We start from the raw sequence: 22995 nt of genomic DNA, 5'->3' as shown, positions 1-22995 counted from the left end.
GGAGCCCAGAACTCTGGGTCTCCCACATTGGGACAGGGGTCCAAACACTTGGGCCATCTTCTGCTGATTTTCTCAGGCATGTTAGCAGGAATATGGATTGGCAGTGGAGCGTTTGGGACTCCAACCAATGCTGATATGAGGTGGTGGCCTTACAAGCGGTGGCCTAACCTGGTGTGCCACAATGCCAGCCCCATGACTAATTAATTTATATTTTACCTAGAGTTGTCAAAGTTTACAGTTAAAAGGAAGAGGACCTTAAAGCTTTGATTTCAGCTCTTCCTGCAGTTCCAGTAGAAGTAAACAGGAGTGGTAATACTGTGAGCATCAGCTAAGTGGAGAAAGTAGAAATTTAAAGTTGATAGAAGTTTAAAAAATAGTTGAATTGTTTTATCCTGAATTATGATAAAGGTGAATGTAAAATAAATATGAGAAACATTATTTTAAAGGGTTGCCGTATGAACTTCAAGACCATGTTGAAGATACATCGGAATATCTAGCTCCCCAGGAAGGAAATTTTGTTTATAAGTTATTTAGCCTGCAAGACCTGTTGTTACTTGTGCGTTGCAGTGTCCAGAGGATAGAGACAAGACCACGTTCTAAAAAACGGAAGAAAATCAGAAGAGTAAGTTTTTACTTGTGAATGTCATAGCCTAAGTAGATAATCAGCAACTTAACATGCTAATATTATGAAGTTTAATTTTAAATAAGTGATCATTCTTATAGTATGACCAGATTGAAATGTTAGTAAAATAATGAGGTCAATATTAATAAGATAAAGTACTTAATATATATATATTCATAAATGTCTAACTTTCTTGCATGGAATTTATAAACTTTATGAAAACTGCACCATCATAGATTTGACCTAGATTGGCATATACATTCCTGGTTTCCCCTGTGAATTTGAATATCCATTATGACACATGAGTTGTGTGTCATTTTAAAAGTCTAAGTACTTTCAGAAATGGACTTTCACACACATTTGAAATATTTCCAGGATTGTTAGAAAACCAAATCTCTTCTTTCTCCTGTTTTTCTTTCTGGGGTTTGACATGAGTATTTTCCTCAGTAAAGCAGTTTGTACTACAATTTGAAAAAAATGCTTATTTCAACTTTTTTTAATATTTGAAATGCTCCCTTCAGATTAGTTTTTGTGGTGTTTTTGTTTTTGTTTTTTTTGCATTTGACTACTAAATCCTGGTAATTACAGAAAAGCTACCATGTTATAATTGATGATGTAACAAGTACTGAAGTGCCTTTCCTTCAGTTTCTCTTAGAATTGTTTTCTGTTGTATATGTTTGTCATCGTACTCGCTTTTGTCTCTTTAAGTTTTAGTGTCTCTGTCTGTTGTATATAACCCACCATCCAATACGAATTTTCACTGATAGCTTTATTTTTGGAGTGTCCATGTGATTTGGGATAGGAATTAGGTAAATTATACAGAGTGATATTTCTACATTGGTCCCAATTGTGTATTCCCCTACTCTATCATATTAATAACAGGTAAAGAAGGCAAAGAAGTGCTAACCTTTCCATGCTAGTAAGCATAGTACTGTGAGGGTTTAACTACCACAAAAAACTAACCCATCCATGCCTAGTATGTACACTTTGTCCACCAGAACCCAGTGGACTTGGTAGAACTTTTACTTGATAATATTTTATTCCTTGTTATTTTTGTGAAATGCAGAGTTACGCGGTGGAGGGTAGGAAGGACAGACAGAAAAGGGTTCACTCCCCAAATGGCTACAACGGCTGGGATTGGGCCAGACCAAAGCCAGGAGCTTCTTCCATGTCTTCCATGAAGGTGCAGGGGCCCAAGGACTTAGGCCATTTTCCACTGCTTTCCCAGATGCATTAACAGAGAGCTAGATTGGAAGTGGAGCAGCTGGCATTCGAACCTGCACCCATATGGAATTCTGGCACTGCAGCTGAAGCTTAACTTGATATACCACAAGCCAGCCCCAAAGTATCAAAATTCTAAATTATTAAATTCCTGCTTATCCTAGTTTAGTTTTCATCAGTGAGTTAAAGCAGAAAAATATGTTTTTTATTTATTTTTATTTGAGAGAGATAAAGAAATTTCCTACCTACTGATTCACTCTGCAAATGCCTATAAGAGGTCAGAGATGAGCCAGGTGGACCTTAGTCTGGGTCTCCCACGTGGGTGGCAAGGACTCATGTTCTCAGCTATCACTGCTGCCCATGCTTTATTAGCAGGAGCTGGAATAGGAAGTGAAGCCAGGACTAGAACCAAGGCACTCTGATAGAGTGTGCAGACTTCCCATGTGGGTAGCTTAACTGCTGTACCAGGACACTACCTCCAAACTAAAACTTCTAGAATGCTGATGGTTTTGAATAAAATGATGGGGAAGTTTGTTTGTTTGTTCTTAAGGTTTATTTATTTATTTGAAATAGTTACAGAGAGGGCGAGGCAAAGGCAGAGGCAGAGAGAGGTCTTAGATCTTTTGGTTCACTCCTCAAACTGTTGCAACAGCTAGGGCTGGGCCAGGAACCAGGAGCTTCATCCCAGTCTCCCACATGGGTGCAGGGGCCCAAGTACTTGTGCCATCTTCCACTGCCTTCTGAGGAACATTGGCAGGGAGCTGGATCGGAATTGGAGCTACCAGGTCTTGAACCAGCGCCAATATGGCAAGCTCTGCAGGGCAGCTTTACCCCTTACACCACAGCAGTTGCCCCAGGGAGTGCTTTTTATAAAAGAGAATCATGGAATGATAAAATATTATAGGCTTGATATTAATCTTCTCCTAGATAAATGCTAATATTCTCTGAATTACAGGACTACACTTTGTTTGCTGTTTCTTCTGCCTCATCTATATTTAATTCTGGTAAATTTAACAGTTCTAGAGTTGGATATTTGGAGTACCTATAGTGTCAGTGTTACAGATTGTATTTTCAAGTTTTGTTTGTTTCTTATTCGCTGTCTTTGTAATTTACTTTGGGTTTAACCCCATTTCTTTCACTTCCTACCCAGTGAGCCCATACCACTTCATATTTCTCTTTCAGCCTACAGCACTTAGAAATTGTTGATCGCCAGTATCTCTTAAGTAAAATTAGCCTAGGGGAAATGTTAGATACTGATTTAGTTTCTGAACCAGACAATTTGGTAAGGATATTGTCATTTATTTGATTAAAGTGAAATCTATAAATGTCAAGCATTACCTATAGGAGAGAATTAATTCTTCATTGTAGTATGTCAGAAGAGTTGAGAATGTCTAAGAAGAAGTGTTATTTCTATTTTGTCAAACCCAAGAGTAAAATAAAATTTCTACTGAGTGGTTATTGTATTGCTATCATATATTGTATTGCTATCATTATTTGTGATGTTTTAGTGCACATGGTTTAATGTGGAATGTATGCCTCATGAAATCATGTTTTACACATGTTTCTCGAAGATGTTGCATACCAGAGAAACTCAATAAGCAGATACTGAGTAAATGAGAAAAACTGAGGAGTAGGGAAGGAGGAAGTATTCTTAAGGGAAGGGTTTTTAAAATGGTACTGTTCGGCCGGCGCCACGGCTCAATAGGCTAATCCGCCTTGCGGCACCGGCACACCGGGTTCTAGTCCCGGTCGGGGCACCGGATTCTGTCCCGGTTGCTCCTCTTCCAGGCCAGCTCTCTGCTGTGGTCTGGGAGTGCAGTGGAGGATGGCCCAAGTCCTTGGGCCCTGCACCCCCTGGGAGACCAGGATAAGCCCCTGGCTCCTGTCTTGGATCAGTGCAGTGCACCGGCTGCGGCGGCCATTGGAGGGTGAATCAACGGCAAAGGAAGACCTTTCTCTCTCTCTCTCTCTCTCTCTCTCACTGTCCACTCTGCCTGTCAAAAAAAAAAAAAAAAAAAAATGGTACTGTTCAGTGAGGTGAGGATGCATCCTCAGTATTTCCTACCTAAAACCTGTTGTGAAGACTCTAACCTTCGATGTCCAAGAACTTCATCTCTTCTCTGTTTTCGCCTGATTCTTCAAATCTGCACTATTGTAGCTGAGACTTTACTTTCCAATATCGTTTACACTTCCTCATCAAAACTCTGCTTCACAAGAGCTGCGTTTCAGAGAACTTAAAACAGCAGCCAGTTTCAAAAGATGCAGTGAATTGAAGAGGCTAATTTGGACCACAACATAAAGCTGGAATTTACTGAATTCTATGCATAATTATGAAATCCAGACCAAGTAACGTTGGATGATTTGGTATTATCTGTTATTGTCTGCTTCAGTTAGCCAAATATCCTAAGTACTATATTTTGAAGTGCTCAAAAAAATTAGATGCAGTTATTTTAAAATTTCTATTGCCATTCTAGAAAAAAGGATCTTGTAGGTGCTAAATGTTAGGAAAAATAGAAGGTATCTGAGGGGATTGGTGATGAGGTACTAGCCAGGGAATATCTTTTTAGGAATAATGTACAGGTTTTAAAATTTTGTATGAGAAAGTAGAAGACAGAAAACTAAGAAAAGCTTTCTCTTGGGAAGAATAGGAGCCATCCATCAAGGGGAAAAAGAAGCAGTGAACTTACCTTTTACAGTATAAAAATTTTGATTGTAAATTTGAATACTAAGATAAAATATTCAGGCGTTTCTTTCTCCCTGGCTTCCTGGAGATGGCAGTAGAATACATATAGAACTTAAACCAGATTTAGAACTGGGGTTTTTAGATGTGGTAATGTTATCAAAGAAAACCCACCAAAGTATTTACTTTTTAATATACTTTACAGAAATAGTATATATTTTTGAATTTAGAAAATATATGTAATTTAATATCTGTTATCCATTCATGATCCAGAAAGATTTTCTTTTAATCTATTCTTTTCTGATCTTGCTACAAACTACCTACGTGTCTTTGAGCAAATATTTTTTGGAAGGCGAAGTGACGGATCATCCTATCTGCTGGTTCACTCCCCCAAGTGGCCACAATAGCCAGAGCTGGGCAAGGCCAAAACCAGGAACTCCAACCTGGCCTCCCTTTTGGGTGGCAGGGACCCAAGCGCTTGAGCCATCACTGCTGCTTCCCAGTCACATTAGAAGGGAACTGGATTAAAAGCAGAATGGCTGGGACTTAACTGGAACTTTTATATGGATGCAGGAGTCCCAAGTAGCAGCTTCGTCCACTGCACCACAACCCTTAGCCTTTGAGCAAATTTCTTAACCCTCTGGGCCTTCATTTCATCATTAGCTTCTATTTTCTCTGAAGTTAGAATAAATCATATGCAGTTTACCATTTGCTGATGAATAATACAATAGAATGGTTTTAACAGTAAAATTAACCTAATCACAATTTAGCAATTTTTCATTGAGAAAATGCCTTAGGGTCCTAATCATTCAAAGCATGGTGCCTGAAACAACAGCCTCTTAAAAATTCAAAACCCTTGAGGCTAGCACAGTGGGTTAATGCCCTGGCCTGGGGTGCTGGCATCTCATATGGGCACCGGTTCCAGTTCGAGGCCCGGCTGCTCCACTTCCGATCCAGCTTTCTGCTGTGGCCTGGGAGGGCAGTAGATGACCCAAAATGCTTGGGCCCCTGCACCCACGTGGAGACCCGGAGGAGGCTCCTGGCTCCTGGCTTCAGATCGGCGCAGCTCCAGCCGTTGCGGCCAGTTGGGGAGTGAACCATCTGGTGGAAGACCTCTCTCTTTCTCTCTCTCTCTCTCTCTCTCTCTCTCTCTCTCTGCCTCTCCTCTCTCTGTGTAACTCTGACTTTCAAATAAATAAATAAATCTTTACAAAAAAATTTCAAAACCTTGGACACCAATCCAGATTCTACATTTTACAAGATCACCAGGTTATTCATACGCACATTGAAATTCAAGTAGCACTGCTTAAGAGTTTTACAAAGTTCAAAAGGTAATCATGTGAGCTGCACTAAAACACGTACTGAATTTGAGTTGTTTTTGCCATCAGCTTTCTGCTAAGCCCTCTAAACCTTTGTGAAAACTGGGAATTGAGAAACACTGATGGAATATTTTCAAATCTGTCTATAAATGGCAATACCTTAGTTGAAGTTTAGAAGTCCTGGATAGTTCTTTCATTTCAGTTAAGTTCCTTGAGTCATGTGTGTCTCTCTCTGCAGCTAGAAATGGAGAGACTCCTGTGAGGAATAGAATTTTCTTTGACATACGTGAGATAGCCCAGGCACAGTCACTTTACTTGATCTAGTTTGTGTCCTGACCAGCAAACTCTGAATAGATAATTTGTCAGATCTTCAGTGTCTGGAATGAGGCATTCATATTATGAAGATGACATCCCCAGGTGTTGATAGTAGTGCTCATTCACTGAAGAAAATGAGCTGCTCAGAGTTTGAGCCTGAGATAATATGACTAATGCCTTAAAGGGGCAAGAAATAAATCCCAGCCTTTTCTATCCTCCTGAGAATTATTAGTATGTTTTAAAGTTACTGCTTCCATGCACCTAGCTTTGAGCCATTGGGCAATTATCTATGACAGGCTGTATTGTAAGGATTCTGCTGTCATTCCCATTCCCTGATAGAAATAAAATATATTCATATGTGAGGATGTATGTTGATTTTGGGTGGAGATGGCAGTGGCTATGAGAGATCTGTTTTATCCATCACTCTCTTGCCTGCATCTGCCAGGGATTCTATTCATGAGGCTTAAATATATTCATCTTTCTGTCTGAATCCTGCTCTGTTTGAAAGAGTGAATTAATATTACCTGAAAGCATTTGAAAGTGGTTATGCTGTATAGACAAATATATTGGCTATTAGTAGTAAATTAATGGAGCTTTAAAAAAGTATAATCTTGCATTACAGCAATTTCCAGTTTTTGTACTACCAAAAGTAGAATATCAAGGTTGTTATGGAGTTGAAGCTCTGACTGAAAGTGAACTTTGTCGCTTATGGACTGAAAGTTTATTGCATTCCAACTGCTCGTTTTATGTTGGTAAGTTATATAAGAGTCGTTGTTCTCCTTTTTAGTTTCCTTGTAAATTCACACTTTTAATTTTTAGACTCAATTATAAATTACTGCCATTCTGTGCTTTTTTCAACTTTCTAATTGTGTTAACATTGGAAAGTACTATTTAATTGTTTTGACATGTACATGTATCTATATTTTTAATCTTTATAAAACTATGACATAGTCTGCAGGGGGTTGGTTTGCATTTGTTATGTTTGTATATAGTTAACATACTTCACATGATAGATGACTGGCCAATCATTGTTGGTTTCTCCACCTCCTGGAATGTCAGTTCAGTTCTTTTTTTTTTTTTTTTTTGACAGGCAGAGTGGACAGTGAGAGAGAGAGAGAGACAGAGAGAAAGGTCTTCCTTTGCCGTTGGTTCACCCTCTAATGGCCACCGCGGTAGCGCGCTGCGGCCAGCGCACCGCGCTGTTCCGATGGCAGGAGCCAGGTGCTTCTCCTGGTCTCCCATGGGGTGCAGAGCCCAAACACTTGGGCCATCCTCCACTGCACTCCCTGGCCACAGCAGAGAGCTGGCCTGGAAGAGGGGCAACCGGGACAGGATCGGTGCCCCGACCGGGACTAGAACCCGGTGTGCCGGCGCCGCAAGGCGGAGGATTAGCCTGTTGAGCCACAATCCTTCCTGTCTCATGTTTCTCTCTTTGCAGTCTTTTACTTCCTTTGGTCTCTCAGTACATTTTCTTTTACTTCTCTTATGACTTTCTTCTATTTGCTACAAAACTTTTCCTCCATCCATCCCTGTTTCCTATTAGAAATAAGTGGTTTTAAAGTCAGAGTCTGAGGAAACTGTATACTTAGAGTGCTTAGCATAATTCCTGATATGTAGTAAGTGCTTTAAAAGTGGTTTTTCTTGCCTAAACATAAGTAGGTTATTTGCTTGAAATGTTTTTTCCTATTTTGAATAATCAGTCAATCCTTTATTTTCATATTTTTTGAGAGTGTTAGTGAAATAATCACTTCAGTCTTTGTGCCTAACCCTCAAAGGAAGTGACTGATTGTACTGCTTGAAGGAACACTGCCCACCCTGCTTTCCCCAAAATACACACTGCCCAGAGTGTGCTGCAGCAGGTTTTTTTGTTTGTTTGTTTTGGACAGGCAGAATTAGCGAGAAAGAGAGACAGAGAGAAAGGTCTTCCTTCTGTTGGTTCACTCCTCAAGTGGCTGTTGTGGCCGGCATGCTGTGCCTATCCAATGCCAGGAGCTAGGTGCTTCCTCCTGGTCTCCCATGCAGGTGTAGGGCCCAAGGACCTGAGCCATCCTCCACTGCACTCCTGGTCCACAGCAGAGAGCTGGACTGGAAGAGGAGCAACCGGGACAGAATCGGGCATCCCAACCAGGACTAGAACCCGGGGTGCTGGCGCCGCAGGTGGAGGATTAGCCAAGTGAGCTGCGGCGCCAGCCTGCAGTAGTTTTTAATTAACAGGATTTTCATGTTCCTCCAAAAGATCTCATACTATAACAGTTTTCCTATAACCTGTATGAAAGCAATTGCCAGCACCTCCATTTTAGGAGAGGACAGACCGAAAATTTATCACTAAACTCTTGAATACTGATGAAGAATGGAGATTCATGACTAAAACATTGAAAGTTTGAGCTTTTTAATGAGGGATTTAACAAATCAAACTACCATCCCATAAAGTAGTCTCAAAATTCCTTAATAATCATTGCACTGTGTGCTGGTCATCCTTAGTGATTCCTGTCCACTTGGGAGCAGTTCACTTTAGTGTGAGGAGATGGTATATTTGGTCTCTGTGACAACTGTTTAGTGAAAAATATGTATTACACTGTTTTGAGTCTTTAAATTGGTTTTGATTTTCATATGGACATACATACATGACAGCACATTTTAAAATGCTATTTTAAAAGTAGCTATGAGTTTTTTTCATGTTGTTAGAGTACCCTTTTAATTAAAGGAAAGTGTTCAGGAAAATCACTTGAAAGGCTTGTTGAAGTAGATTGCTGGCCCCAGCCCTTCAGTGTCTGATCTACTGCATCTCTAACATGTTCTCTGAATATGCTGAGGCTAATAACCCTAGGTCCACGCTTTGAGAACTTCTGTAGCTCATAGTCTGTTTTTTGTGTAGAATAAACACACTTGTTTTTTCTTTGTTTCTTTGCTATAAGCATATTCCCCTATAGTCCCCTCTTTCCCTAATTTGCAATACTCTCTTATCCTGTTGCCCCATAACAATTTAGTCTTTTAAGAAAATTTCCAAAGTCTCATCACAACTTCTTTGTCCACCCTGCAATCCTATAATATGTGCCAAACGCTTTAATAAGGACCAATTGCAATAATCATGGTGTATTAAGTGTTGGTAATTGCATGAAGTACAAACTTCACAGCTGGCCCTGTGGTCCACAGATCACTATGTAAATAAGAGAGGCACATCATGGTCAGTGTCACTTTCAGAATGTGTCTGTGGTCACTCTCCATCTTTGAGTTCATGTGTGGAGAGCAAAATGTGCAGTTGTGTTGCCTCTTTGTCTCTCAGTGATCAAACCATATAATATTTTTCAAAAGTAGATAATCAAAAGAGGAAATTGATCAGTAAAGATTAATACAACACAAACGAGATACTGCTGGAAGTGAAATTTGAACTAAATGTAAATGGAATTATAGAAGAACTATATAGACTATATAACTATAATAGTTATATATAATATAGTTATATATAGTTATACAATATATAATTATATATAGGATATATATTATATATGTGGTATATGATATAGATTTTAATATGTAATATATACAATATATAATTATATATGGAATTATAGGAGAACATATAGAATACATAGAATTATAGAACAGTGGGAATGTTGACATTGCAACTGTTCACGAGACTCTAGATTTGCTGCCACAGGAAATTTGTGAAAGCAAGCATACTTATATAAATGAGGAAAGTAGTTGTGGCATAAAAGATGAAGAGGTGACACTAGTATAAGATTTTATATTAAGGGGCCAGCACTGTGGCATAGAGGGTAAAGCCTCCACCTGCAATGACAGCATCCCATATGGATGCCAGTTCGAGTTCTGTCTGCTCCACTTCTGATCCAGCTCCCTGCTCATGGCCTGGGAAGATGACCCAAGCCCTTGGGCCCCTGCACCCATGTGGGATATTAAAGGAACTTCTGGAGATACTTCATATCATTGAAAGCCCAAAGGATACAATGAGAGAGCTGATCTTAACTTAGGAGTATAACAATTCACCACAGCATAGAAAAAATGCTTGCTTTCTATCATGAATTGTGTAAGAAGAGAACAAGCACTGTTCAAACTACTCTTGATAAGATTTAAGGGAAAAAAGACCAATTCTCAATATTTCTGATGTTTTAATTTACAGTTCCTAAGTAAATATTTTAATTATTTTCTGTGTTCCTCTGTATTTGTAATTGATGGAGAATTTATAATGTTTTGACAAAAGGTATAAAAGGAGCAGAAAAATGATAATTTTTCCAGTTGATTATTAAATTTACTTTCCAAGTTTCTTCCTGTATGGTCATTTGTATGGTCGTGCACTGCATGTAGAGCGTGTCTGTATGTACTGAATGTATGGATGTTTGTATGAATGAATACATGTATATATAAAGGCTGTATTTGTGCTACACAAAGCAGTGCTTTCCAGCTTTGATGCATTTGAAAGAGGTTTGTACAGCACACTGTTGAAGTACAGAGATTGCTCACAGCTAAAGGCAACGGCCAGGAAGCTTTTGCCATCCCAAGCCTTGCTTAACTGCCCCAAGGACTGAGGAGATAAACATCGCAAGCATGTGTATTATTCCTTTATGGCCTACAGGTTAGAAAGCCCAGTGTTGAAAAATTGTGATCTTTTGGGGGAGATGAGCCCTCAAAGCATTTAGTAAGGTGTTTTCTATATAGTTATTTTTGATAGGCCATATTTGAAGTGTATATACCTTCTATCATCGAGTTTCTTTAAAAAGGTAAAAACTGTAAGTCTCCTCAAAGACATTTTAGTAAATATCTTAAATATATTACACTTAATATGTCCTTTTTATAGTTAAGCCATTAACATGTGTCTTTGTTATTAGAAATGTCACTGTATAGTGAGTGTTAGAAATGCAGAGGTGAAACTAAAACTTCAGAAATAACAAGTGGGAGTGGGAACTACTGGATTTGATGTCTAGGAAGGAAGTCATCTGGTAAAAATGTTTCTAATTAAATTATTTGTGCATTATGCAAATGAAGTGAAAGGGGGCTGAATGTGGAAATGAGGTAGTAAATTATGTGCATTTTTGTTGTCCCAGTGATTGACATCAGCTTTCTAGGTAATTTCTTTTGATAATTAAATATTGAGAATTAAAAAAGTAAAGACAGAAATGGTGTTACTTTCAACATCAGTGATTGTTACACTCTTTACCAATTGATGTTCTTAACTATGCTACAACAGCATAGCTTTTATGCTGAAGTGATTATGTAATATGTAACAGGATTATCTTTTATATCATTCTTCCTTGGTAAATTATACAACCTCAATGTTGTGTCTTAACCTGTTTTGCTTTAGAACATACACAATACTTTTTTAAATGCACCCATGTGGGAGACCTGGAAGAAGCTCTTGGCTCCTGGCTTCAGATTGGCTCAGCTCTGGCCATTGCAGCCATTTGTGGAGTGAACCAGCAAATGGAAGATTTCTCCCTGTTTCTCCCTTTCTCTTTCTGTAATTCTTCTTTCAAATAAAATCTTTTTTTAAAAAAAAATTATTTGTTTGAGAGGCAGAGAGAAACATCTTCCTTTTGCTGGTTCATTCCCCAAATGGCTGCAACAACCAGAGCTGGGCCAATCCAAAGCCAGGAGCTTCTTCCAGGTCTGCCACGTGGGTGCAGGGACCCAAGAATTTGGGCCATCCTCCATTGCCTTCCCAGGCCATAAGCAGAGAGCTGGATCTGAAGATGAGCAACTAGTACACAAACTGATGCCCATATGGAATGCTGGCGCCACTGGTGGAGGCTTAGCCTACCACACCACAGCACCAGCCCCAAAATAACTTTTTTACAAAAAAAAAATTTATTTTGTTACAAAAAAATTTTGAAATGCATGCATAGATTTTTTTTCATAGAGCTTTTTGAGAGTTTTTTGAATTTCTGATTTGGAATTAGGAAAATCAATACTTGAGCAGTTATTAAGTTGTAGGCTTAGAGATGATATTTTATGTGTAGTTGGGTGTAAGTTTTTCAACATTCAGCAAGTATTTTAGATTGAATACATATTTCTTTTGTAATCTGAATTTTTTAGGACATATTGATGCATTTACTTCAAAACTTTTCCTGCTGGAGGAAATTACCTCAGAAGAATTAAAAGAAAAACTGTCAGCACTCAAGTAAGAAAGCACTTTGTGGTAGGATTGAGAAACCTGTTAACATGATGGCTCATTTTCCTTTATTTCTAGATATTGGTTAACTTAAAATAAATTATTTTCAAGACTTTTCATCCTTTTTTATATTGAGGCTTCTCATGACCCATCTGTATTAACCATCTCCATCTCTTAAGTCAAATATAATCCCAGTAGCACCAGACTTTCTGCCTAAGACACAAGAGTCTGGAGGCAGAGTGGCTGTCACCTGGAAGTGCATGGGAAGTGCACTCTGCCCCTTTATAGGGAAGGGCAAGGATCTGATAGAGATGCTGAGCTCTCAGATTGAAACAAAATGAAGTTATTCTGCTCAGACCTCTAAACGCCTAAGTGCAAAGGAAAATAACCTATGAATATGACCTCATTTATATCTCACAGCTTGCTTGAAAAGGCTGATTGTAATATCTCCATTTTACGTTAGGAAAACTTGTGCCTCAGACCCACGTCTGAGCTATTCCAATTCTTGATAGTTGATGTGTGATTCACCACTGACTTCTAGTGGCAGCATAGTTCCAGCTCTGGAGCTTGGCACAATTTCTTAAGTTTCCCAGATGCAGACTTAAAACTTTGGCTTCGGCTTGTTCTTAAATACATCCACTTGTATTGTAAGAATTGCTTCTCTTGAGCAGTAACTTTTTGTTACAGATGTAAACAGAAAAGCTTTTCCATACCCTATTCACTGCCTGCCTCATTTCTCTCCATGAAAAGCATTTTGTAAAAAAAAAAAAAAAAAAAAAAAAAAGGAATGAATTTAGTCTTAGAAGTAATAAATATTACAAGTGTTTTGATTCACACAAAGTCAAAATACTTTACGAAGAGAAATCAGGAAGTGGCAAAAATTCAGTAAATATTCCAAATATAATTTTGGTATTCTTTGACTTGCATTATCTCATCTGTTTAGATGCTAAGGGAATATCTCTTCTAAAGACCTGTAATTGTTTGTTTTTTTACTGTTTTTAAATTCAGGATTAACATATAACACTTGAACATTTTTAAGGACTATCATGCAACTTTTCAATATGTAGACATAAGTTAAACCCACCATAGCAAGAAATCAGCCTTCCCATTTTCTTATCTTTGTGTTTGGAGTCTACCAGCTCCTCTCTTCCAGGTTTTCATAGAGCACAGTGCATCACCATGAGCCATAATCATCTCATTGTGCTGCAAAACCCCGGGACCTGTTACAGTATCCCTGCCGTGCTCTTCTTCCCTTGTCCAACCTCTTTCTAGCCTTCCCAGCTGAGGAGCTGTAATTGTTAGCAGTAAGAGTTTTGTGGATTAATTTCACATGAATTTCTTCTGTTTAATAGGATTTCAAGTTTACTTAACATCCTCCAACACATTCTAAAGAAATTAAGTAGGTAAGTGTTTGGGGGGGCCTTTTATTATATGTCTTCTTATCTTTTTTAAAGATTTATTTGGGGCAGGTGCTGTGGCACAGCAAGTTGACACCCTGGCCTGAGGCGCCAGCATTCCATATGGTGCCAGTTCGAGACCTGGCTGCTCCACTTCCAATCCAGCTCTCTGCTATGGCCTGGGAAAGCAGTGGAGGACGGCCCAAGTCTTTGGGCCCCTGCACCAGCGTGGGAGACCTGGAGGAGGCTGCTGGCTCCTGGCTTCTGATTGGCACAGCTCCGGCTCTTCCGACCAACTGGGGAGTGAACCATCGGATGGAAGACCCTGCTTGTTCACTCCCCAGATTGCCGCAATGACTGGAACTGAGCCAATGTGAAGCCAGGAGCTTGTATCCGGGTCTCTCATGTGGGTGCAGGGACTCAAACATTTGGGCCATCGTCTACTGCTTTCCTAGGCTATCGCAGAGTTGGATTGGAAATGGAGCAGCCGGGACTGGAATCGGCACCCATATGGGATGCTGGCACTGCAGGCAGTGGCTTTACCCGCATCATCATGGCTCTGGCCCCAGTGTCTTCTTTTCTTAGATAAAATTTCTTAGACACTTTGAAAATATTCTGTTAGGGATAGATAGAAAATAGCCCAGGAATGCAAGGATTGTTTTAAGAACAATTTTCTGGAGCTCCTTTGTCAACTTGTATTTCTTTACTGTTAAGTAAGTTAAGGAAAATCTAACTTACTAAGTTTGTAGGCAGATCCATAAAACAGAAATAAGATTAATCTTTAAATACTATATCGTGGGAAAGAACTGAGGTTCTCCTTAGGCCCTTTGATGCAGAGTAGTGCATAATCCCAAGAAAGTACAAAGTATTAATTATACCCATTTAGCTCTTCATGGTGATATATTGAATCCCTTAGAGCTCTCTATAGAGAAAGGGAAAATGTGAATTTGATGTTTGACTTACAAGATTATTGTGACAGTAGAGGGTCACGATTAAGAGTAAGGCCTGTGGAGTTTGCCTGTGTTTTGGTAGTCAAGCCCTATACTAAGAGCTTGGGCAGATTGCTTAGCTTCTCTAATTTGTTTATTTATCTCCAATGTGGGGTAATTAATATGTTATGCCTTGAAAGTTAGTTATGGAAGATTTATTGAAAAAATTAATGTGAGGTAGTATCATCGTTGTTAGCCCATGATAGTCAGTACCTACTAGCTGCTATTGTTAGTATTATTGCCCTCCTGGAATCTCACATTGATTTATGATTACTTCATTGGCTGTTTCTGCCACTTTAAACAACTTAGTGTAGTGAACATGTTGCATTGACTTCTCTATTCACATGCTATTAGATACAAAAAAGGCACAGTGTAAAATGAAAAATGTATAGAAATGCTTTTCTGTGTATCTCTTGTCCACTGTTTCACATAAAATTATTTTTTAAACTTACACATTGACTTATGTAACAGTAAAAATAATCAGGTATTCTAAACTTTGGAATAAAGATTAGTTGCCTAAAAGGTGTGAAGGTAGTTAAAAAGACACTTCTTAAATCTTATTAGGTCATAAAAGTATTTGTAAAGGTTGTGTTCTGTCTCTATAACTGTTTTTAATTTTACTGATTCCATGAAGGAAAAAATTTTACTGATCGTGATTAACAAAATGTTATTGAAATTGATGCCATGAACCCATAGTTGAGTTTCATTGTGTGGATTTAGTTTGCAGGAGGGTTCCTACTTGTTATCTCATGCTGCAGAAGATTCTTCACTCCTGATCTACAAAGCTTCTGATGGAACACTTACTAGGACAGCATACAATTTACATAAAACACACTGCGACCTCCCTGGTGTACCTTCCAGCCTCTCAGTTCCCTGGGTGCCACTAGATCCCAGTCTCTTGTTACCGTATCATATTTATCATGGAAGAATACCGTGTACCTTTCCACCTAAATCACTGGGTCCCACAGCACAGCCAAAGGTGAGACATTCTGAAGTCAAATGTTCTGTTATGTTTATTTTTACTGTCTTATTACTTATTATTTTGCTGTCTTATTTCAATATCTTATTATTTACTTATAATAGCTCCTATTACTCTTTTTTACTGTCTTTTATCCTGGTGTCCACATTGACCATATTATTCTCAGCACCATTGTAAACCCTGTATCTATAAGAAGAGTAGATAAAGTTGTATGCTCTGCTAAGTCCAGCCTTGATGCTAGTGTAACTTTCTTCTTGCAAGGTTTATAAGTCAACTAAAGAAAATTCTTTGAGCCTGCTCCGTGGGTGCATGAGTTATGCATCCACATAGTTAAATCCCTGTGTTCCTATGAAAGGCAAAGTTACATATTTTCTGGTAAATTTTATTTCTGTATATTTGGTATCTGTTCATTAAATATTTGAAGCAGCATGCAGAAGAATAATATATCCAGTAAATGTATGATATTAAAAATAATAAAGTTTAGGAATAATGTCAGGTGCTTTTTTTTTTTTTTACTCTATGCAATTGTGTATTAAAACAGACAGCTTAGCAAATAGCATAAACTTAAACAGAAATACCATTAATTTTAGCAATTCTCTACCAAGATATATTTATATTTGAAAGACATGGAACCAGTATAATGAACAGCTACCTTTAGTCTAATGTGCATTACACATTACTCAGAATAGGTTAGATGTAGAAACAATGGACATATCTACCTACACATGAATAGACTTGAAATGTGGCATATAAACACAGTGGGGTTCTACTGAGCCTTCCATAATGAAATTCTGTCACTTTTGACAATTTACTTGAATATAGAGAATATCACATGAAGTGACAAACCCAGAAGGACACAAAAAGACAAATATATTATTTCATTTATATTTCAGTTCTGAAAAACTGAAATGCATGTTAAAGGTAAGAATGGTGAGTAATGGGGGGAAGGAGTGGAATGAGGATACAGGGAACACATTGGTCAAGGGTCACAAAGTTTCCAATAGACAGCATGAATGAGTCTACAGCTATGTTAACATTTGAGTATTTATAATGGATGCTGCAGCCTTGAAGGAGACAATTGGGCTGAATCAATTGGAACTAAATAGTGGTCTCCCATGGGGTGCAGGGCCCAAGGACTTGGGCCATCCTTCACTGCACTCCCTGGCCACAGCAGAGAGCTGGCCTGGAAGAGGGGCAACCGGGACAGGATCAGTGCCCCAACCGGGACTAGAACCCGGTGTGCCGGCACTGCAAGGCGGAGGATTAGCCTATTGAGCCGTGGCGCCGGCTACATATTTCAGATTTCTAAGCGAGGCTTTTAAATGTTCTCACTATAAAATATATGTGAATATTTCTCATTTGAAAATCCCAAAATTAACACTCATCAATGATCACAGCATATCCTACAAGTATGTATAAATATGTCTCAGTTGAATATTTTAAAAAGACAAAGATTATCAGGTTACACTAAAAAACCAAAGAATAATATAATGTGTATAATATTAAAACCATTTTAACTTTTTTGTATTAATAAAAAGAAATGCTCCATGCATTCCATAGCAGGATAAAATTTTTTTTAAAAAATTTATTGGAGGGGCTGGCACTGTGGCATAGCGGGTAAAGCTGCTGCCTGTCAGGTGCTTTAAAGCAGATATTGTTAATTAGTGAATTAATGTCTTGTTAAAAATACAAATAAAGCATTTAGGACTGCATTGTGTTATGTTTAGTATTGTATAGCTCAGTATTTATTGAATTACAATTAGTGTTCCTTTTCTTGATATAATTCACCCCAGAAATACCAATTTAATGATATCTCTTTCTCTGAAACTTTCTCTACTAGGTCATTTATTCTTTGTATTCTTTGCATTATATAAGAAATTCCAACTTGAGTTTGGTTGTAGGTAAAGTTTTGCTCTCTACCAATGAATCTATTGTTCAGGAAACAAAAACTCAGTGTATCTTTCTTCCCTGCTGCCAAAAGTCAGAATTGTTATCCCTGTTGTATAATCTTCTCAGTACATTTGCCCCACAGCACCAATCACTGTGTGTCCTCTGAATATTCAATTCTTCTTTCTTTTCTTATTATACTGGATTAATTCGTAAGTGTCTTTAAGTCCTTTTTAGAGATAGCTGGAATGCAAATACTGAGGATGCTTTTAATAATTGACAGTGAAAGGGGTGGCTTATGTTTTTCAGGTCTCCACTCTAATATTACTTTTTTTTTTTTTTTAATTTATTTATTAGAAAGACAGAGTTACAGAGAGGCAGAGAGAGAGAGGTCTTCCATCTGCTGGTTCACTCCCCAGATGGCAGCAGTGGCCAGAGCTGGGCCAATACAAAGCCAGGAAACAGGAGCTTCTACTGGATCTCTCCCACATGGGTGCAGGGGCCCAAGCATTTGGGCCATCTTCTACTGCTCTCCCAGGCCACAGCAGAGAGCCGGATTGGAAGCGGAGCAGCAGGGATTTGAACTAGTGCCCATATGGGATGCCGGCACTATAAGTGGTGGCTTTATCTGCTATACCATGGCGCTGGCACCTCTAAAGGATCTAAGGATCTAAAAGGATCCTTTTAGAAATGAGAATTCATTGCTCATTCCTAGTTAACTTTAGCCAAGAAAACATGTGGTTAGATAGGACAAGTGAAAGCATGGAGAAAGTTAGTTGTAAACATCTTAAAACTGTTTTATCTGCAGTATTTAGTCATTTTTACAATCTAAGAAAAAAATTTCTTAAAAATGATAATCGAACTATTTTTGAAAGGCCTGTGTTTTTTATGGGAGAATTTCCTCCTTTTAATTTAGAAACAGTGATTATAGTCTCTCACTTATAACATATAATTCTATGTGGGCATGGATTGTTCTTTTTTAGTGAAAATGAATGGTTTAATACTTTGTCACTGAACAGATTTAAGAACAAAAAAATACATGGGTATTCCGTTTCTGCGGTGTGTTTTGAGAAAGTCCTTATCAATATAGACTGGCACTGAAATAATATCATGTGCTTTATGCCTTGGAAATACTATAATTTCATTTTTCAAATGATGAAGTCTAAAATGTGCTTTAGAACCACTAGTAAATCATTTATTTTGAGAAGAATTTGCATATATCCAGGGTTTGGCCACATAAAGTTGAACAGTTATGTGTTTATCACTGAGTATTCGTTAAGTTGTATTTTATTTTTTTTTTATTTATTATTTTTTTTTTTTTTTAGATTTATTTATTTGAAAAACAGAGTTACAGAGAGGCAGAGACAGAGAGAGAGAAGTCTTCCATCCGCTGGTAGACTCGCCAAGTGGCCACAATGGCCAGAGCTGGGCCGATCCGAAGCCAGGAGGAACTTCCAGGTCTCCCACGTGGGTGCAGGGGCCCAAGAACTTGGGCCATCCTCCACTGCTTTCCCAGGCCATAACAGAGAGCAGGATCGAAAGTAGAGCAGCCAGGACTTGAATTGGCGCCTATATGGGATGCCGGCACTGCAGGCAGCAGCTTTACCCACTATGCCATGGAACCATCCCCTAATTTGTATTTTTTAACATACCTAAGACATTCAGTCCAGAGGCAACTACTTGGCGAGTTTATCCAGGAGTAAATTGTTATGCAGCCTAGCATTTAAGTATAGTAGACAACTGAATAACTAATGCTTGGTTTTACATATTTTTGAAAACCAGTGGAAAGTTTTAGAGATCTGCTCACCTGCCCACAATCTAGCCCTACATTTGTTAGGAATCGTCCCACTCCTCCTTTCTTCCTGGCCAGGCCATGAAAGTAGGACTTCCTAATTCTTGACCAGCTAAGCCCAGATAGTCCAATCTTAGCAGCAGTGAAGGGTTAGCACTTTGGGGAAACTGAAGAAGTAAGACTCTGTATGAAACAGGCTCTGCATATTTTCTTGGTGTAAAAACCTCACAGAAACAAACCTTTTTTCCTGTGGGGCAATCCTATATTCTGTAACTCACTCGAACTCAGTTCTCATCCTTATCGAGTGCCTTTGGCATTTACTCTGGGGTACCCCTGTGTTCTGCCTCTACTGCATCAAGCAGAGGTTGTCCAAGTAGTGATAGGTCCTGTTTGCTCCCTGTGCTACGTGGGTCTTCCACTTCAGTCTTTTTGCCAGTACTCCCTATTTACCTTTTTTCTCCTCTTACAACATCTGCAGTAAACATTCATTGCACACACAGTCTTTCAAATGAAGTCTTCAAAATGCTTGCTTTCCTTAAAGATACTGTAGATACCATGTACCTTTATGGGAAATACAAACTGAATGGGGAGTAGTATAGAAAATCTAAAAATCACAGTACTTTGTAATTGCAGTGTTAGAAAAGTTCATCAGTTTCAGCCACAGACAGACTAGGAAACTGAAATTCCTATTCAAGCTCATCCTTTTTTAGTCTTATAATTGTAAACCCAGAGATGCCCCCTGAAGAGAGTAGATTTTAAATGAGGGAAGCTGAAGTCTGGTCCATTCTTATCCAGCAGTCCCTCGGAAGCAATGGCAGTACTACTTCTTTGGGCTAGGAATTTGCTTGTGGGTGTAGAATTCACTGAATAGGATGTGAAGAACAGAACTGGCACTCGGTAGCTAGAGAAAATAAGAGACGGCTATGCGCTGGCTCTATGGAAACACTTTCAGGCCACTCAGCCTTGGTCCTGCTCTGCAAGGCTGGGCCTTCTCCACTTTGTGCTCTTTCACTGGCCGAGGAGGTGACCACATTTGTAGATCTCATCTTCAACATGACTGCAATTAGCAAAGGGTTGTGTCCTAAGAATAGTCCTCCTGTCTTCCCTACACTGTCAGCTGGGACGTAGGGATGAGGAAGGGCAGACACGAGGGTAGAACCAGCACCACCACAAGATCATCCCAGCCCGCCTTCTCTCCCTTTTGGGTCTTCTGTATTCACTGTCAGGCTGTTGCCTTCCTCTTTTTTCTGGTTGTTTTCTTTGATTCCTTCAGTTTTTCCTTTCTACTTGGGTTCTTCTGTCTGCCTTCCTTTTTCTTTCACGTTTCTTTCTTCCTTCTTCCCCCTTGGCCTCTTGTTTTTTCTCCATACTCTTTACATATCTTCCCTTCCTCTCCGTCTTTGTTTTTGTCCGTGAAATTTCTTCTCCCTCCTGACCACTTCTGACCTCCATGTGTTTCTCATTTCCACCTTTTTCTTGCCTTCAGCCTAATTATTGCAATTACATCGCTCAAAAGGCCTATCATTTTCATTTTCCTCTTTACTGACATTGCAGTCTCTTCCACATTTAACACAGGTAGTAGTTTCCCTGTTCATGTCTCTGCCCTGGTCTGTCTCCTTCCCTAATTGTTGTTGGAAAGTTCAGTAGTTTAAAACTTGTAAAACACCGGGTAGTAGAGGATTGAGAATATGTAAGAGATAATTCACAAGGTGATCAGTACATGTGTAGGTAACACTGAATGGACTGCATATAGATCTGATGGAAGTACAGTAAACTGTTCTGTTCTTCATTTCTTAGACTGGAGGAACAAGAATGCCTACCCGTAGCCGCAGGAATCCAGTTTCCATGGAAACCAAAAGCAGTTGTTTGCCTGCTCAGCAAGTTGAAAGTGAAGGAGTGGCTTCAAATAAAAGGAAAATAACTTGAGGGGCCATACCATGGAAAATGAAATTTTGAAAACCAGTTGTAACAATGCTTAATTTTGAGAAGTTTGAAGGGAAGTAGGCCTCAAAGATCAGTAAGCAAGAGGAAATTTTTCCCTTCATATCCCCGAGTTGTTGGAGTGCCTTGAAAAATTATGCTGGAATGTGTCAAATAATGCAGTGTTCACCCTTTACCCTGTTGTTTGTGTAAGTTAAAGCAGACATGACAGGGAAGTACATAAAGAAGGGAAATATTTTTACATTAGATCTTTCCCAAAAATTGTAAATAAGAAAATAACTTGCTTCTTTGAGAATAATATTTATCGTTGTGTATTATGTTAATAATTAAAATCATATTGCCAGTGTTCACATTGGCTCAGAGGATTAAATACTGCCACATCAGAGGCAGTTATGAGCTTTGTCAATATTATTTCTGAACTGTTTTAACAGTTTTTGTATGCTACTTTAAAATGATAATTATTGCAGGCTAATAAAGTTAATACTTTAAAAATCTTGGTGAAATTCTATTAAAGAAGCAAAAAATAAAAATAAAAGACTCCTTGCCTCTGAAGTCACAATACTTGTTGTGCAACCATCATTTTGCTTAGAAAAAAAGAAAACTTTCATGATATAACAGGTTTGGTGACGGGTACCTCTGTTTCTGAGCACAAATTCTAGCTGGGTGTTGAAATCACTACTGGAAGCAGAGATGAGTATGATTCCAGGAAAAAAATGTGTTGTAACTGACAAGCTTAACGTGGTAAAGCATGCCCTGTTCTCCCATCCATGTGGTCAGTTTACATTTTCCAGGACCACAGATTAAAAGGGTGTAATGAGCTGATTAAACTATGGCCAACTTAAGAAACAAACCTGTTTAATTTTTGTATTTCTGTTCTTGAATGTTCACTGAAATTTTTAAAAGTGTCATTTGTAAAATACAAGTATTATAATCAAAGGCAATATTTGGTTTTTAGGGGGATTTTTTTTCCCCTGAGGCTGAAAAGTCATCTCAAAATATTTGAAATAACAGTTGACAAAAAAAATTTTTTAAGATTTATTTATTGGGGGCTGGCACTGTTGGCATAGTGGGTAAAGTGACCGCCTGCAGTGCCGGCATCTCATGGGCGCCGGTTCGAGTCCCGGGTGCTCCACTTCCAATCCACCTCTCGGCTATGCTCTAGGAAGGCAGTAGAAGATGGCACAAGTCATTGGGCCCCTGCACCCACAGGGGAGACCCGGTCCTGGTTCTTGGCTTTGGATCGGCGCAGCTCCACCCGTTGCAGCTAGAGAGTGAACCATCGGATGGAAGAACTCTTTCTGCCTCTGACACTTCTTGTCTCTGTGTGTAACTCTGACTTTCAAATAAATAAATATTTAAAAATAAATAAATAGAGGCCGGTGCTGTGGCTCACTTGGTTAATCCTCCACCCGTGGTACCACCATCCCCTATGGGCTTCTAGTCCTGGTTGCCCTCTTCCAGTCCAGCTCTCTGCTGTGGCCTGGGAGGGCAGTGGAGGATGGCCCGAGTACCTGGGCCCCTGCACCCACATGAGAGACCAGGAAGAAGCACCTGGCTCCTGGCTTCGGATCAGCACAGTGCTGGCCGTAACGGCCATTTGGGGAATGAACCAATGGAAGGAAGACCTTTCTGTCTGTCTCTGTCAAATAAACTCTATCAAAAAAACTCTGCCTGTCAAATAAATTAAAAATAAAGATTTATTTATTTGAAAGACAGTTACAGAGAGAGA

At 39.0% G+C, this 22995-nt stretch overlaps 1 protein-coding gene across 2 annotated transcripts in view; it reads left to right on the top strand.

Annotated features, from left to right (window-relative positions):
• Positions 1 to 22133, top strand: part of ICE2 (interactor of little elongation complex ELL subunit 2) — a 42207-nt gene extending 20074 nt beyond the window's left edge. For both annotated transcript variants that reach the window (XM_062206044.1, XM_062206046.1), the window contains 6 exons: positions 447 to 622; positions 6780 to 6909; positions 12206 to 12290; positions 13634 to 13684; positions 15388 to 15646; positions 21123 to 22133. In XM_062206044.1, the coding sequence (XP_062062028.1) occupies positions 447 to 622; positions 6780 to 6909; positions 12206 to 12290; positions 13634 to 13684; positions 15388 to 15646; positions 21123 to 21251 (830 nt within the window). In that variant the 3' untranslated portion in view covers positions 21252 to 22133. The remainder of the gene's footprint in view (positions 1 to 446; positions 623 to 6779; positions 6910 to 12205; positions 12291 to 13633; positions 13685 to 15387; positions 15647 to 21122) is intronic.
• The last annotated feature ends 862 nt before the right edge of the window (positions 22134 to 22995 follow it).

The sequence above is a fragment of the Lepus europaeus genome, chromosome 11 (genome assembly GCF_033115175.1).
Source record: "Lepus europaeus isolate LE1 chromosome 11, mLepTim1.pri, whole genome shotgun sequence".
Lineage (NCBI taxonomy): Eukaryota > Metazoa > Chordata > Mammalia > Lagomorpha > Leporidae > Lepus > Lepus europaeus.
Note: the sequence above shows the minus strand (reverse complement) of the source record. Positions and strands in the feature narration are given on the sequence as shown.